At 56.9% G+C, this 16,271-nt stretch overlaps 2 protein-coding genes across 2 annotated transcripts in view; both read left to right on the forward strand.

Moving 5' to 3' along the window:
• Positions 1-16,271, forward strand: part of CAPN5 (calpain 5) — a 56,603-nt gene that overhangs the window by 17,475 nt on the left and 22,857 nt on the right. The window contains exon 3 of the mRNA XM_052652673.1: positions 6,629-6,760. Coding sequence (XP_052508633.1) covers positions 6,629-6,760 — 132 coding nt within the window. The remainder of the gene's footprint in view (positions 1-6,628; positions 6,761-16,271) is intronic.
• Positions 13,427-13,918, forward strand: OMP (olfactory marker protein). Its single transcript, XM_052652674.1, has one exon. It carries the CDS (start codon positions 13,427-13,429, stop codon positions 13,916-13,918), a length of 492 nt encoding a protein of 163 aa, XP_052508634.1.

Here is a 16,271-nt window from a genome sequence, read left to right on the forward strand (position 1 = left end):
TGCTGTACATGGAAAGGATTTTATTATGATGGTTAATTAGTAATAATAATAGTAGTAAAAAATAAAAGTACTGCATAGACTTGTTGTGAGCATTTAAAGAGATGATGCATGAAAGTCTGGCACGGGGCCTGGCACCCATAAGACAGCTGTCATCATTACTGTTGGAATCGGTGAATTATGGAGCATCTGGCTGGTGGCTCCCTCTGTCTTGGCCTGGGTCGCTGAGGCTGGAACGTGTTGAACAGAAGTATCTGGCCTCATGGCGTGATCTCCTCCTCTTTAACCATGATTCCTGAGTGTGAGAGGGGGTGCCCCAGGGGCCTGGGTGACGACCGAGAGGCTGCTGAAGGCCACTGCCCCAGGTCCCCTCTCTGTGCTGCACCACAAGCATCCTCCCTCCAGTGCCGACAGCCGTGCTGGTGACACAGAGTTGTTCACACCAGAGGGACTCAGTGCTGGAGACAGTGATGGACCTGGGTGCCTGGAGCCAGGGAGACCCCCCTGTCCGGTACTCAGAGGTACTCACAGGAGGCATCGCAGAGCTGAAGGGTGAGAGGGTATGGTGTGAGAAAGACCTGAGCTTGAAAGTCCTCAGGCTTATTTGGGAGTAAGGGGAGAGGAGGTCTGGGGTCCTGGGCTTGATGGAGCTGAGCCAGGCCAGCTGTGCTCTGAGGCAGCGGGAATCACAGGCCAGATTCTCAACAGCGTTTTCACGGCAGATTTGCACTTTACGAAGTTCCCTCCAGCCCCCTGGACGTTTGGGGAAAGTGAAATTTAGTTTTTAATGTTCGTCTCATAGGCTAGGCTCTCAAGTCCCTTCCAAGGCAGAAAATCCTGTTTTCTTGGACTAGGATACTTACGAGGTAGGGAAGCTGAGTCCAAGAAGGGTGGGTACCTGCTTCGATCACTCAGGGAGCCGGGAGCAGAGCCAGCCGGGGACCCAGCAGTCCTGCTTCCCCTGGCCCACCTGCCCAGTTCCAGAGAGAGCCTCCTTAGTGTCCCAGGGACTTCCACACCATGAGCTGCACTGCCTTGAAGTTCTCTGAGCTCCCAGCCACCTCCTGGCTGGTGTGGGACTCCTGTCCTTGGCGCACACCCAAGCCCCATGCCTCCTCCCTCCTCTTTGTTTGGTGGGTGGGAAGGAGGCCGGCCTCACAAGGCCTTTGTGAGGCTTTCGGTGGAGGGGAGACACTGGAGCCCTCTGCCCTCCTCTGACCCCACTCCCTCGCGGCCCGCCTGCTGGCCCTCTCCTGCCCTCTGGCCATCACCCAGGCATTTTAGATCCTGTGGCTCTGGAAGGAAGCTGCTGAGGCACGGCCGCGATGGTTGGGCTTGATACAGTGAGAAGAGGAAATGCCAGGCTGCCTGGGGTCTGCAGCCTCTTGCTGTGTGACCCTGGTGGAGTCACCTGCCTTCTCTGGGCTCTCTGCCTGCCAGTTCGGGAGTCCTGCCTTGCACGCTCTCCTGCATTGCCCTCCTCATCGGGCTTGGTGCCCAGTCCTCCACAGACATGCAAAGCGGAGGAACAGGGCTGCCCTGCCTGTCGAGGGCTGGATGTGGAGGTGGGTGACAGGCAGCGTGTGGCAGTTGGTATTGAGAAGGAGGTGACAGAGTGGGGGCCAGGGGCAGTTGAGGGGGGGTCAGTTCTGGTTTGGAAGGCACTGCTGAGTGGTATGCAATGAGGGGGTGAGACGGTGTGGACCCGGGTGTGAGGGATGGGCGTGTGTACGCAGCCCTGCTCCACGCACAGGACGCAGGACATGGGGTTGGTGCAGCCGGAAGCCATGCCCTTGTCCCGGGTGGGTGTGGCGGGGCCAGCCCGGTGGGGTGACCATTAACTCACAGCTGTTTGGCCCTGGGCCAGTGAGATGGAACTTTGGCCCAAAGCCGCCACGTTTCTGTGCAGTTCCACTTCCTGGGTCCTGTGACCTGACTGTTTACAAATAGAGCAAAAACCCAACTTTCTGGAAGGCCCGGGGGAAGCCGTTTTCACTCCCGTCACACCCCCAGCTGCTTCTCTTGATATCTCTGGTATCCTTAGTGTGGTATTGTGGCCTTTCTGCTCTTGGGGGATCTCCTCAGTCAGCCGCCCTGCCTGCCAGCCTCCCTCCTCTTTCCCCCGAAATGGAATGAGGAAGCTGGCCGTGGAGCCAGATGGCCTCAGCCCTACTCTCCAGGAGGTGTGACCTTGAACGAGTCACTTTCCTCCGGGGGCCTCAGCTTCCTGCTCTGTGAATGGGGAGGAGTTCTTCCTTCCCCTGGTGTCTGGAGGTTGAGAGTCTTGAGGTACTTGTGCTATTAGACACACCAGAGGCAGATGACAAACTTCCTGCCCTCGACCACCTGCTCCAGCGAGCTTGGTGCTGGGGACCCAGAGTTGGTCCTGCTCGGAAGCCCCACCTCTTGTGGGCTCTCTGGTCCGATTCAGTCCCACCCGAGGCACCTGCCTCGGCCCACACCTCCTCCCAGCTCCAGTGTTCCTTGGTTCTTTACCATTCAATAAACATTTGCTGGGCGCCTCCTTCAGGGACCTAACCGGGGAGATAAGAGGAGATAAGAGACGGGAGCAGAAGGCCTGTGACTCGGGGAATCCCAAGGGGATGGGTAGATGGAGGGGGGCTTCCTCTTTTCTCAGGCCCAAGGCCTTAGTACGGCCGCTTCTCCACCCTGTGGGGTAGACCCCGCCATGTCCCGCCATACTCTACCTTCCCCAGCCTCTGGGGGTAAGAGATAAGGACCCCAATCTCAGGTCCTTTGGAATCAAGAAAGGGACAACTCTGGGTCCCACAAACAGACGTCAGTTTTGGAACCTCCCAGATTCTCGCGTGGTGGCCTGGGGGTCTCCAGCCCTGTGTCTGGGGCTCAGACTCACACCAGCACCTGGAGGAGCCCCTGCTCCCCGGCTGTGCTGAGCAGTAGGCTCCTTTATGACGTGAGATGAGCAGTTTGTGCTGAGTCCAGCCACCGGGGCCTCTGCCCTGCCTGGGAACGACCCCTTTGGGGCGCTTGTGGGGTGGCCTTTGAGGAGGGGATTGCTGGGGAGGCAGGTCTGTGGCAGAGGCAACAGGGCACCAGCTGTAACCTCTGCCCTGCTTTCCATCCCAGGCAGAGGTCCCACTTTCTTCCTGGGCCTCAGTTTCCCCAGTTGTCTAATTGATTCCGGTTATGATCTTAGATTCCGAGAGGGAGGTGACCGGGGTGAAGGTGGATGGACGATGAGAAGGGGTGAGGGCAGAGGGGCCGAAGGTGCCCCGCACCTGCTGAGTAGCTGCCCCCCTCTTTCTACACCAGGCCTGGAAACCTGAAGTTCAGGTTCAGGGAGGAGGTGGTTATGGGCTGTGACCTGTGGCCTGTGGAGGTGGTCTAATAGGCTGGGAGGGACCGAGGGGTGAGAGGTGGCCACAGGAGCAGGGGGCCGGGCCTCAGAGAGGGGTCCATTGACCACAGAGGAGCGGTCATCCCAGCCCTAGGGGTGGCCTGGCCCAGAACCTGCCAAGCCCTCCCCTGACACTGGCGGTGGGCAGAGCCAGGCCTGGACCCGGCCCTGGAGCTCGCAGGCTGGTGGGGAGACTGCCAAGGTGAACCTCAGTGTGGGCAGCGATGGGAGGGAGCACAGGGGGCTGATGTTCCCCTCTGGAGCCTCCCTGCCCTCAGTCCCCTCCATGCTTGCTCTGCCGGCGTCACCACCTCCAGGCAGTCTCCTCTGATTTCTCCCCGTGTTCCTGCTGTCACTGCTGGGCTCATGTGGAGGGTTACCCTCAGACTTCTCCTCCAGGGCCCTGCCTGTGGGCTGGGGATTTTCTGACTGGCTCTGTGCTCTGTCCCTACCTGATGGCCCAGGACAGGTCAGAGGACAGACGTGGGTCTTGAGAAGTCAGGCCCCATAGTGACACGGGTGAGGGTCTGCGCTGCCCCTGACCCCTTGGGCTTATTGCCATATAGCAAGGCCCCCACACTGGGCTGAGGACAGGTGCAGGGGGATGGGGAAGGGACAGTGGCTTTGTCACTCACAAGCCCTGGTCCAGATGGAGGCTCTGGAGCTAACTGTCTGGACTGGAATCCCAGTTCACCTCTTTCTCCATGGCCTTTCAAGATGACTTAATCTCTCTGTGCCTTGGTTTCCTCATCTGTAAACTGGAGATACCTATCTCACAGGATTGTTCTGCACAACTAGGCACACAACTGGTGCCCAGTCATTGCAGGCTGTTTCTGATTGTTCCGTTCAGGGTGTCCCATGGTGGCCCCGGGTGCCTCCAACCTCTAGTGGTTTCTCTGTCTTAAGCTGGCAGACCCACGCCTCTCCTGGTAACAGGAACACACCCTAGACCACCTCCTCCTCTCTGCTCCCTCCCGGACTGGAGGGTTTGCCCCCAGCTGTGCTCCCTCACAGGGCAGGGCTGAGACTGGAGCCAGGACTCCTCACCCCCCAAACTCAGTCTCTCCCAGGGGCCAGAGCCCTGTTCTGGGGTGGGAGGGCCAGGCAGGGATGGCTGGGCCTGCCCACAGGCTGCCTTGGCAGTGCGGCTTAGTGAGGAGGAGAGCTCTGTCCCAAGGGCTGGGCTCTGTCTCATCGGTCCACTTGCCCCGTGACCCTGCACGTCACCACCCGCTGCCTGACCTTGGCATCCTCGTCTGTGGAACGGGTGGTCCAGTCTCTGGGCAGGGCCCAGAAGGGGGAGGGGTGCCTTGGAGATCACTTCCTGGGATGCCAGGCAGCAGCTGTCTCTTCCCATGGTGGGGGTATGACTGGGTCCTCCAGGTATGAAGCCTCCCTCCACACTTGTCCTGCTGACCCCGGGAGGCAGATGCTGAGTCATGGCTTCCTCTGGCTGGGCCTGGGAGATAAGATAAGGAGGGCTTCTGGAGAGCTCACTGTGTTTCCAGCCTCAATGGGTTTCCATGACCTGGGGCAGTGTTACTCAGATCTGTTGCACCCCGCAGTCCACGGTCTGTACTCTGGGGGAGCTGCCTTGCAGCTTGGCCCTGGGTCACCCTGAAATCCCATCTGGAGTGCTCGTGCCCTCAGTCCGGCCCTGCCAAACTCTTGATTTTCCCAGGCAGAGGTGGCAGCAGGAGTCCTGAACACCTTAGAAGAGCTGATAGCTCTTTGCCCCGTGTTCCCCTGCCTCAGCCCACTCCAGTATTCTTGCCTGGAGAATTTCATGGACAGAGGCGCATGGTGGGCTACAGTCCATGGGGTCACAAAGAGTTGGATGAGTGACGAACACTTTCACTTTCACTTTCCCCCTGCCTCTGTGACCTGTGGAGTCCTTACAAAGGCCTGCAAGCATAATAGTCTGCCTCCTTTGCACAGGGCAGGAAACAGGAGGCTCAGAGAGGTTAAGCCACTGGCCCAAAGTTGCACAGCAGGAATTTGAAGTCTGTCTTCCTGACTCTGCTACCCTCTGCTGGCTGCTTGCGGTAGGACCTCAGTAGCTTTGTGGACACTGAGCTGGTTTAGGAGCAGCCGCTGAAGTGGAAGCAGGCTTGTGCTGTGTGGCTGTAACATGTTGCTCAACCTCTCTGGGCCTCAGTTTCCTCATCTGTAAAATGAGCACAGTGCCCACTGCTCAGGACCATGCGTGGTGAGGATAGATCATGGTGCCAGCAGGAAGGAAGGCTTTCCCCGGTGTTTACCTCCCCTCCCCCCTTGGAGAATGAGCTGTAGAGTGAAAAAGCTGATGGGTGAGGAGGAGGGGTCTGGGGAGGCACTCTGGGGGATCTGCTTAGTTCTGCTTGGCATTGGCTTGCTGTGTGCCCTTGAAAGTCACTGCCTCTCTCTGAATCTCCATTCCTTATCCATAAAATGGAATAGGAAGGCCACATTTATAGGAGATATCTAGAAGAGTCAAATTCATAGCATCAGAAAGTACATTGGTAGATGCCCCAGGGGTCAGGTGGGGTGATGGGGAGGAGGGGTGGGGAGTTAAGTGTTTAATGAGGCTAGAATTTCAGTTTAGGAAGGTGAAAAATCTGGGAGATGGATGATAGTGAAAGTTGCCCAGCAGTGTGAATGTACTTAATGCCTCTGAACCATACAGTTAAATATTGTTAAAATGCTATGTTTTATATTATGTGACTTTTATCACAATAAAAAAAAGAAAACATAAAAAAGAAATAAAATGAAAACAAAACCAGGGCTGCACTGCTTGGATGGGGTGAAGGTCAGATGAGACAGTCTGAGGATGCGCCCAGATGGGCTCTGGCACGGTCGTCTGTCTCCCTGCTTCTCCCCGCCCTTTGCACTCATCATGTGTCATTTTGGTATGTTTCTGCCCCGTACCTTGCCCCACCTGGTGATCATGGGCCCCTGAAAGCTGGCAGGGATGGGCCCACAGGGCTGCTGGTGCTGGCGGATGATGGACACTCAGTCCTTGCTGGTCAGGGAAGACCACAGCAGGCAGGAGGAAGGTGGTGGCCCTGGTCCAGCCCCCCGAAGTCCTTCCACAGCATTTGCTCATCATCCAGACTCTGGCAGAGGAACAGAGCCAGGGGACGGGAGAAGGGCTTTCAGAGCGGCCCTAGGGGAAGCTGGGTTTGGAGATACTTGACACAGGGCCCCAGTTGTCCAGGGCAGGCAGCGGATCTCCCACTCAGACAGTGAGGTCTCCTCTCGGCTTCTCTGCAGGACATCTGTGAGGACCCCCGCCTCTTTGTGGACGGCATCAGCTCCCACGACCTGCACCAGGGCCAGGTGGGCAACTGCTGGTTTGTGGCGGCCTGCTCATCCCTCGCTTCCCGTGAGTCACTGTGGCAAAAGGTGAGGCCTGGGTAGGGTGGGGGTGCTGGGAGACTTAATCAGCCTGGCGCCCTCACCACCAGATGGGGGAGGTGGGGCCTGAATGAGTAGGTGAGACTTGATGACAGCTTGGGCGGGGGTGGGGAGATGCTGGGGCTCCCCAGTATTGGCTGAACCTCAGAATTGCCTTCCCCTCCCTTGCCACTCAGGGGTGGGTGCTGGGAATCTACAGCTCCCAATTCTGACACATTCCCTTGTGACTCTTGGGGGGCCCACGGTTTCCCTGGAGCCACTTGGTACAATAGGCACCTGTGAAATGTGGGAGCTGCCTGAATTGTGCCGTGTGGAGCCACCACTACCTGGGGCTCAGGAGACCCTGTCAGGATCTGCTGTGTACCTTGGCCAGTCCTTATCCTTCTTGGGGCCTCACTCTTCTCACTTGTTCAGCGGGAGTGATCAGCAGACCATCCCGTGTTGTGATTCATGGATCCAAGCAGCCAGTGTTCTGGACCAGGATGATCGGGTTTTCTGGTGCAGAGAATGGGCTCGAGGTCCCGACACCTCGCCCTCTTGTGGATGCATTTGGTGGTGCAGCTCTTAAATCCAACAGCGTTCCCTCCTGGGGAGGTGGGGAGGCTGGGAAGCTGGAGTTGTGATTGCTGAACAATCATTGACAGGGACTGCCTCCTGGGTTCCCACCCCAGCAAATACAAGTCATTGCCCCTTTCTCATTCCTATCCTCCTGCTTTTCTGTAGAGCAGGGCTTAAGAGCACTGGGCACCTGAGGCTTCTGGGCTCAGGTGGGAGTCCCAGCCTCGCCATTTCTTAGCTTTATAATTAGCCTCAGGTTACTCATCCAAAAAGCTAGGGTATCAGAGTAGTTCTCTCTCAGGCAGCTGTGAGGGTAGAAGGAGGCATTGCCCTTAAAGGGCCTTGCACAGTGCGGTGCTGGGGGAGTTGCGCCTGCGGGAGCCAGTGCTGTGATAATTCAGATTCCCATCCTGGGTGCAAGCAGGGTGCAAGGAGCAGGTGAGTTTGTTCTTGTCGCAAATCGTCCCTCAGCCTCTAGAGGGCGCTGTGCGTAGGTGACCTCTTGTCACGTCTTCTGAACAGGGGTGTGACCTCTCACAGCCACCCTGAGCGGGCATGCCTGGGATCTGGCCCCCGTGGTCCTGTGGGATACGGGGAGCTTTTTGCCCTAGGGCCCTCAGCAGAGGCCACTGCTGAACCCGTTGATGTGGGCAGTCAAGGGGCATCCGAGCTGGGAGGGCCTCCGAGAGCCTCATGGCCCAGAGAGGGTGGGGGCCCTGTGCTGTTCTCCGGGGTGAGAGTTGCCCTCCCCCTCCAGGCTCCAGGCCCCTGCTCTGAACCCAGAGCAAGGTGTGCAGCCTCCAAGTCAGGGAGGGCTCAGTCTGGGGCTGGTAGTAGTGCTTGGGAACCTGTGGGGCTGGCCCCACGCCTCTCCTCTGCCCTGTAATTGCCTGTTTATCTTTGATCTCCCCTCTTGAGGTGAGCTCCCCAGGGGCAGAGCTGGTCTAACTTATATCTTCTCTCTGAGCCCAGCAGGAGCCTGGCACAGAGAGAGCTCAAGAAAGTTTTGAGAACCCAGCCCTTCCCCAAACTGTTGGACCTCATGACTGGCAAGCAGCCCCACAGCGGGCCTTGCTGTCTCAGGCTTCCTGGGGGCTTTCAGTGGGGCCAGAGCCTGGCCCTCTGTGTCCTTCCTGGGGAATGGGCTGCCTGGTTATTTGTAGAGAGAAGCCCCAGCTCGCTATGGGCCTGCCCTGGGCCTGGCCGCTGGTGAAGCTCCCCACCTAGTAAGCGGAAAAGGGGGCCCTGGACCCGCAGACAAGAGGCCTGTCACTGATGCTGTGTGACCGCGGGCAGGCCTGTGTTTAGCTCTGGGCAGCAGGTTCTTCCTGCGGGGTGTTTCAGGGCACCCACCTGACTGGTCTGCAGGCTTCGGGGGTGGAACCTCCAGGAGCTTGGGTCCCTGGGAGGTTGGGGCAGGGCGGGCTGCGCTGGACTAATTGCGCTCTGCTTTCTGGTGCTGCTGTGGTGAGAGCCCCTGGGCCCTGGCAGGAGGCACGAGGCCCTGGGGAGCTCATTACTGTTTGCCTCCCATCCTGTCCCTGCTGACTGGGCCCTGTCTGTTTTCACCCCGCACTTGCTGGGCCTGTTGCCCTGCAGAGCCTCCCCTGACCTGCCCTGTTTTCTTCATGGAATGGGGCGGGGTGCACCCTTGCTCCCCCTCCTGCCTCACACTCTGGGGGTGCTGAGCCTGACACGGGCACATCACGCCCTTGACACACGTGCCGCCTTCTCCAGGGAGCTACCCCTTTACCTCGAGTATTGGACAGAGCCTGGGGCCAGCAGGCACAGGATTTGAACTGGCCAAACCTGGGTGTGATTCTGGTTGGGTTTCTTGAGTTGTGTGACCTGGGGCAGGTCACATTCCTGTGCACGACCTCTGTGTAAAGCTGGTCTTTCCCGTCCCCAGGGTGGGGGCGGGGTTAGAGGAACTCATGGGCTGGGAGTGGGGGTAAGTCCATGGCGCTTAGTGGCAACCTGTGTGCATTGAATGCCCACCCCGTCCGGTGCCCCTCCTCTGGGCTCCCACCTGTTTCCCTGTTCTGCTGGACACTTCTTGACAGCAGCACCCCCCCACCCCATGGGATCCTCAGTGGGGGCATTATTGCCTCCACAACATGACTGTGTGTTCCCTGAGGGCAGGGCAGTGACTTCAGGTGACCAGGTTTTGTGGACCAGAAGTCAGGATGTGAGAGTGGGGTGGGGCATTTGCCATTAGCCTGGCCTGGCCCACGCCAGGTGAGTTCACCTCCCCAGGAGCCTGGCTTGGGCGCGGGGGCAGGTTTGATCCCTGCGCTGAGCCATAGGGTGCCCGGGAGGAGTCAGCTGCCCCCCCTGGCTGGAGTAGAGCAGGAGGAGAAACTCAGTGGGTGCCTGGGTGTCTGAGAGTGAGTGGTGGGAGCTGGGCATCCTGGGCCAGGGCCTGGGGGAGGCATCTGGGGGCAGGGCCGAGCAGTCTTTTGTGCTGTGCAATGGCACCCCACTCCAGTACTCTTGCCTGGAAAATCCCATGGATGGAGGAGCCTGCTGGGCTGCAGTCCATGGGGTCGCTAAGAGTCAGACACGACGGAGCGACTTCACTTTCACTTTTCACTTTCATGCATTGGAGAAGGAAATGGCAACCCACTCCAGTGTTCTTGCCTGGAGAATCCCAGGGACAGGGGAGCCTGGTGGGCTGCCATCTATGAGGTCGCATGGAGTCGGACACGACTGAAGCGACTTAGCAGCAAGTCACTTCAGCTGTGTCCGACTCTGTGCGACCCCATGGACTGTAGCCTGACAGGCTCATCCGTCCATGGGATTCTCCAGGCAAGAACACTGGAGTGGGTCGCCATGCCCTCTTCCAGGGGATCTTCCTAACCCAGAGACGGAACCTGCGTCTCTTATGGCTCCTCCATTGGCAGGCAGGTTCTTTACCACTAGTGCCACCTGGGAAGCCCGAGCAGTCTTTTGGTTCGATTTAAAAATGTTTCCCCTCCCACACCTGCACTGCTATCTGAGCAGTCCCTGCCCTTTAGAATATGGCAGTTCATTCACCATGTGGAAATTGAGCTCCAGCTCTACCTGTGCCATTGTGGGTACCAGGGACAGGTAACAGTTTGCCAGCAAATTTGGAAAATTCAGCAGTGACCACAGGACTGGAAGAAGTCAATTTTCACTCCAGTCCCAAAGAAGGGCAATGCCAAAGAATGTTCAAACTACCGCAGAGTTGCATTCATTTCACATGCTAGCAAAGTAATGCTCAAAATTCTCCAAGCTAGGCCTCAACAGTATGTGGACCGAGAACTTCCAGATGTTCAGGCTGGATTTATAAAAGGGAGAAGAACCAGAGATCAAATTGCTAACAGCCATTGGATCATAGAAAAAGCAAGAGAATTCCAGAAAAACATTTGTTTATGCTTCATTGACTATGCTAAAGCTTTTGACTGTGTGGATCACAAAAAACTGTGGAAACTTCTTCAAGAGATGGGAGTACCAGACCACCGTACCTGACTCCTGAGAAATCTGTATGCAGGTCAAGAAGCAACAGTTGGAACCGGACATGGAACAATGGACTGGTTCAAAATTGGGAAAAGAAAACGACAAAGCTGTATATTGTCACCCTGCTTATTTAACATCTATGCAGAGTACATCATGAGAAATGCCAGGCTGGATGAAGCACAAGCTGGAATCTAGAGCTGAGACAAATATCAACAATCTCAGATATGCAGATGACACTATCGTTATGGCAGAAAGCGAAGAAGAACTAAAGAGCCTCTGATGAAAGTGAAAGAGGAGTGAAAAAGCTGGTTTAAAAACTCAGCGTTCCAAAAACGAAGATCTAGTCTCATCACTTCATGGCAAACAGATGGGGAAACAATGGCAACCGTGAGAGATTTTATTTTCTTGGGCTCCAAAATCACTGCAAATGGTCACTGCAAATTTCATGCAAATTTAATGACTGCAGCCATGAAATTAAAAGACACTTGCTCCTTGGAAGAAAAGCTATGACCAACCTAGACAGCATATTAAAAAGCAGAGACATTACTTTGCCAACAAAGATCCATCTAGTCAAAGCTATGGTTTCTCCAGTAGTCATGTGAGAGTTGGACCATAAAAAAGGCTGAGCGCCGAAGAATTGACGCTTTTGAACTGTGGTGTTGGAGAACACTGTTGAGAGTCCCTTGGTCTTAAAGAGATCAACCCAGTCAATCCTAAAGGAAATCAATCCTGAATATTCATTGGAGGGACTGATGCTGAAGCTGAAGGTCCAATACTTTGGCCACCTGATGTGAAGAACTGACTCATTGGAAAAGACCCTGATGCTAGAATAGATTGAAGGCAGGAGAAGGGGACAGCAGAGGATGAGATGACTGGATGGCATCACCGACTCGATGGACATGAATTTGAGCAAGTTCCAGGAGATGGTGAGGGACAAGCAGGCCTGGCATGCTGCAGTCCATGGTGTCAAAAAGAGCTGGACATGACTGAGTGGCTAAACAACAAAATGCTTGTGGTCCACTAGGGGCCTCCCCGGTGGCTCAGTGGTGAAGAATCTGCCTGTGATTCAGGAGACCGAGGCTCGATCCCTGGGTCGGGAAGGTCCCCTGGAAGAGGGCATGGCAACCCAGTCCAGTATTCTTGCTTGGAGAATCCCATGGACAGAGGAGCCTGGTGGGCTAGTCTCTGGGGTCGCAGTGAGTCAGACATGACTATAGCAACTGAACACACACATGAGACTAGACCCTCGATTGTTTTCGGTTATTGTACTTTGGCCTGTGCTTCTGTCCTCTCTGTGTGTGTGTGGCATGTCATGGCAGCTTCCCTTTTCCATCACCCCACCCCCAGCTACACTCATATACTCCATTTCTTTCCTTTGCCCACATATAATAGTGGAGCTCCTGGTTCTCCTTCAAGTACTGGGCATATAAACATTTCTCAGATTCTTCCACGGCCTTAAGTCTCCTGGGGGAAACTTGAGGCTCGATACAGGTGTAATAAGTGGTGGGCTTTTAGTAGAGGAGATTCCTGGGCATGCGGCTGCCATGCGGTACAGGGCTGAGGCAGGGCCAGCAGGCAGGAATCATCTGGGTTAGTGATTCTCCCATCCAAGTACTAACCAGGCCCGACTCTGCTTAGCTTCTGAGATCAGATGAGATCAGGTGCATTCAGGGTGGTATGGCTGTAGACTGGGTCAGTGATTCTCAGAACACAGTTCCTGGACTAGCAGCATCAGCATCACCTGGGATGAAATGCAGATTCTCAGGCCTCATGAGAGATAGGTTAAATCTGAAACTCTGGGGTGGGGCCCAGCAAACTGTGTTTTAAGTCCTGCAGGTGACTGTGATGTTCCCTAGACTTTGAGAACATGGATCTAGGTGAGAGACGGTGCCTGGGCTGGGGAGGAGCGCTTTCAGGGTAACCGACAGACCTTGGCAATGGGTATGGAGGGGTAAAGGTGAGGCCGTGTTGAGGAGGGCTCCGAGATTTGGTTTAGTGAATTGAAAAGTGTGAAAGTGTTAGTCACTCAATCATGTCTACTCTTTGTGATCCCACGGGCTGTAGCCCATCAGGCTCCTCCGTCCATGGAATTCTAAAGGCAAGGATACTGGAATGGGTTGTCAAATCTCAAATTGGTGGGCCCTTCTGGTACTTGTTCCCTACCCCCTAACTCCTGCCAGGGGTTCTTCAGCCTCTCCCCACCGTGAGCACTTGCCCCCCACCTCTGGTCCTCTTAATGCCTGTAAGCAATGCTCCCTCTTCACAACAAGTCAGCTCCGGGCCCATCCGTGGTAGCCAGGGCGGTTGCCACAGCAATTGACATCAGCAGTTGGTCCCCAAGGAGCCTGCTGCTGTCCTGCCTGCCTGCAGTGCCTCCGTTACCACTTCTGCGACGAGCAGAGGAGATGGCATTGGGGATCCCGCCCTCCTAGGCACCCCGTTTTGAAGACTGGGTGGGGCAGGGACGAGCCAGTGGTAAAGGGGGCGGGGCAAGGGGAGGGTCAGTAGGGGGGCGGGGCCCCTCTTCGGAGGCCTCTTGCCTCCGTGGTGAGCCCCAAGTCCACTCGGCTCCCAGACGGTGGAGGCGGCGGCAGCAGCAGCAGCAGCAAGTGGGCCATGGCGGAGGACGAGCCGAAGCCTTCGCAGCTCAGCATGCCCTTAGTCCTGGACCGGGACCTGACCAGGCAGATGCGGCTGCGCGTGGAGAGCCTGAAGCAGCGCGGGCAGAAGCGCCAGGATGGCGAGAAGCTGCTGCGGCCGGCCGAGTCCGTGTACCGCATTGACTTCATCCAGCAGCACAGGCTGCAGTTTGAGCGCTGGGATGTCATGCTGGACCAGCCGGGCAAGGTCACCATCACGGGCACCTCCCAGAACTGGACGCCCGACCTCACCAACCTCATGACGCGGCAGCTGCTCGACCCCGCGGCCATCTTCTGGCGCAAGGAGGACTCGGAAGCCATGGACTGGAATGAGGCCGACGCCTTGGAGTTCGGGGAGCGCCTGGCCGACCTGGCCAAGATCCGCAAGGTCATGTACTTCCTCATCACCTTCAGCGAGGGCCTCGAGCCCACCAACCTCAAGGCTTCCGTGGTCTTTAACCAGCTCTGATGGCAGCTGCTGGTTGCCACCCCCTCCCCTTGCCCACTTGCCTGCCCCCTGCCCCCCTCCCCCACCCCAGGTGTGTTTGGGGACATTATCTTCTAGCTGCTGGCCTGTACTTGGCTTGGAGGGACCTGAGCCTGCGTCCTTCCTCCCCTCCTTTCCCTGGTGCTGACGCTCCCTGCTCCCGGGAGGAAGATGCAAACTCTTCGTAGTCTAGAAGCTGAGCCGGCTGCCGCTGCTTCTGCCCTAGACCATGGTGGCCTGGTCGGGGCCAGTGTGGGAAGACGAGAGGCCATGGGACATTGCCTTCTCTCTGCTCCATTGCTGGGAGAGACTGAGAGAGAGACGAAGATACAGACAGCAACAGGCAGAGAGAGACTCATCTAAAGAACCAGCCATCCGGCTTCCTCCAGAGACAGGGAGGCAGAGACGTCAGAGCAGCCTCCTTGGAGAGTCTGGCAAACAGGCATTTGCTGCCCTCCTGGCCACAAAGCCTTTCCCTGGAGTCCGTGTCCGGAGGTGAACACCCAGCCCGAGAGCCCAGGAAGGTGCTTCTCTGAGTACCTTGTGTGGTCCCACGACACCTTACCCTTAACACATTCGGCCAGGGTGCTGTGGGAGCTGATTTGGGCATGGGGAGTGACTGGCATGCTGGGGGCTGTGCAGACCAACTCTCGTTCTTCTGAGAATGACTTCAGGAGGGGAGAAGTGAAGGGGAAGTCTGTCTATCCATACATATTCATGTATATCAAGAGGGATCATGCTACGTTCATTTGGATGTATTCTGTACCTGCCCTGTGAACAAGTCTGACTTTAGATGACCTGTCATATAATCACCCAGCTGGTTGCTTGGTGGCCTTTAGCAGGAGCTTGATCAGGGTGACACTGGGGATGAGGTGCTTCTGAGCTGGGAGACTTGGAGGTTCATGCAGTGAAGTGGGGAGCGGTATAGTAAGCAGATATCCCTCTGCCTGGGGAGGCGGGGAAGCTGGATAGAGGAGACCCAGAGTCCTAGAGCTGGAGGCAGTAGCATCTCGGGCCTGCTGGGATGTCAGGCTCTTCCTGGGTGACTGTTGAGAGACAGTGAGTGTGTCGTCCCAGAGCGGCATCTTTGGTGGAGTCGAAGGGTGGGGATGGACATGGCTTGGGAGAGCAGTTGTGACAGCTGATGGTCACAAATGGGCTGGGGTTGGCAGTGTGGTGTGACGGTGAAACACTGGCCTCAGAGGTTGCTAGGGGCAACCCACTCACCAGAGAGGGAAACTGAGGCACAGTTGCCAGCAGATTCAGTTCCAGCTCGCAAACCTCACTCCCCTTCACACTACGCAGGCCCAGAGTTCTGGCATCAGCCAGGGGCGCCTCAGAAAGTACCTCCAGGCTGGCCGTCCACACCCACCATCCCCCCCCCCCCCGCCCCCCCCGCTTTATTATTTTTTTGTCAGGGATGTGCCTGTGACAGTTCGCTCGAGAAGCAGAGCTGTCGAGGGGTTGGAGGGCCCTAGGAACAGAGGCAGCGAGAGATGGAGGGTGAGAGCCAACCCCAGTGATCGGCGCTGCTGGGAGGGCAGGCCCCTCCTTCAGAGGCAGGCAAATGGAAGCAGCTGGAGTAGGACTCTTCACTGGGAGGTTTGACTGTGATGTGAGCAATGGTCCATCCTAACTCAAAGCTCAGGGGTCTATTCCGGGACATGCTAGGATTCCTGCTTGCTCTCTGCTGACTCCGAGACAGCCTGGAGACCAGACCCCGGCAGATGGCCCAGCCCTTCTGTCTTTGCTTGACCTCTCCCTGCAGCTCTGGGGACCCTCTTGGTGCAGCCTGCTTGTACTCCCACCTGCTACCACGTCTGCCCCGTTCAGGCATGAGTGCCTCTGCCGTGGCCACTATGCGTCCCCAATAAAGCCTGTGTGCCCCGCCTCGTGGTGTGCATTCTCTTGTCAGGAGCCACCCCCTCCCTGGGCCCTCTCCACCCCTGCCCTTTCCTCCTGCTGCTGCTTTCAGGGATGAGTCCCCAAGCAGGCAGGTGACCGGCCCAAGATCACATATCAGGATGGAGTTTGAAACCAGGTGCCCTGACACCCAGCCAGGAGCCAACACCCCTGACAGGTTTTTCTCCAGTGGTTCCCAGACCAGCCTCCAGGTGAGGCCTCAGGGAGGCAGAGGGCGCCGAGAGGAGATGGGGGGAACTCACCAAGTCAGGCTCCACCTTGAGTCTCCCTCCCTTGAAGGGTGGCTGGGTAGGCGGCAGACGGGACAGGAGAGTGGCTCAGGGGTAGGTAGGGTCAGGCCTGTGCCCAGGTTTCATCTGGCCTCGGTCACTAATTTGCTGCCTCTCCCCCAGCCTCACACTTGCTAAAGGGA

The sequence above is a fragment of the Budorcas taxicolor genome, chromosome 15, assembly GCF_023091745.1.
Source record: "Budorcas taxicolor isolate Tak-1 chromosome 15, Takin1.1, whole genome shotgun sequence".
In the NCBI taxonomy this organism is placed as follows: domain Eukaryota; kingdom Metazoa; phylum Chordata; class Mammalia; order Artiodactyla; family Bovidae; genus Budorcas; species Budorcas taxicolor.

What these genes read in the sequence shown, in the direction of transcription:
- OMP (XM_052652674.1), top strand. Translation starts at nt 13,427, where the DNA reads ATGGCGGAGGACGAGCCGAAGCCTTCGCAGCTCAGCATGCCCTTAGTC.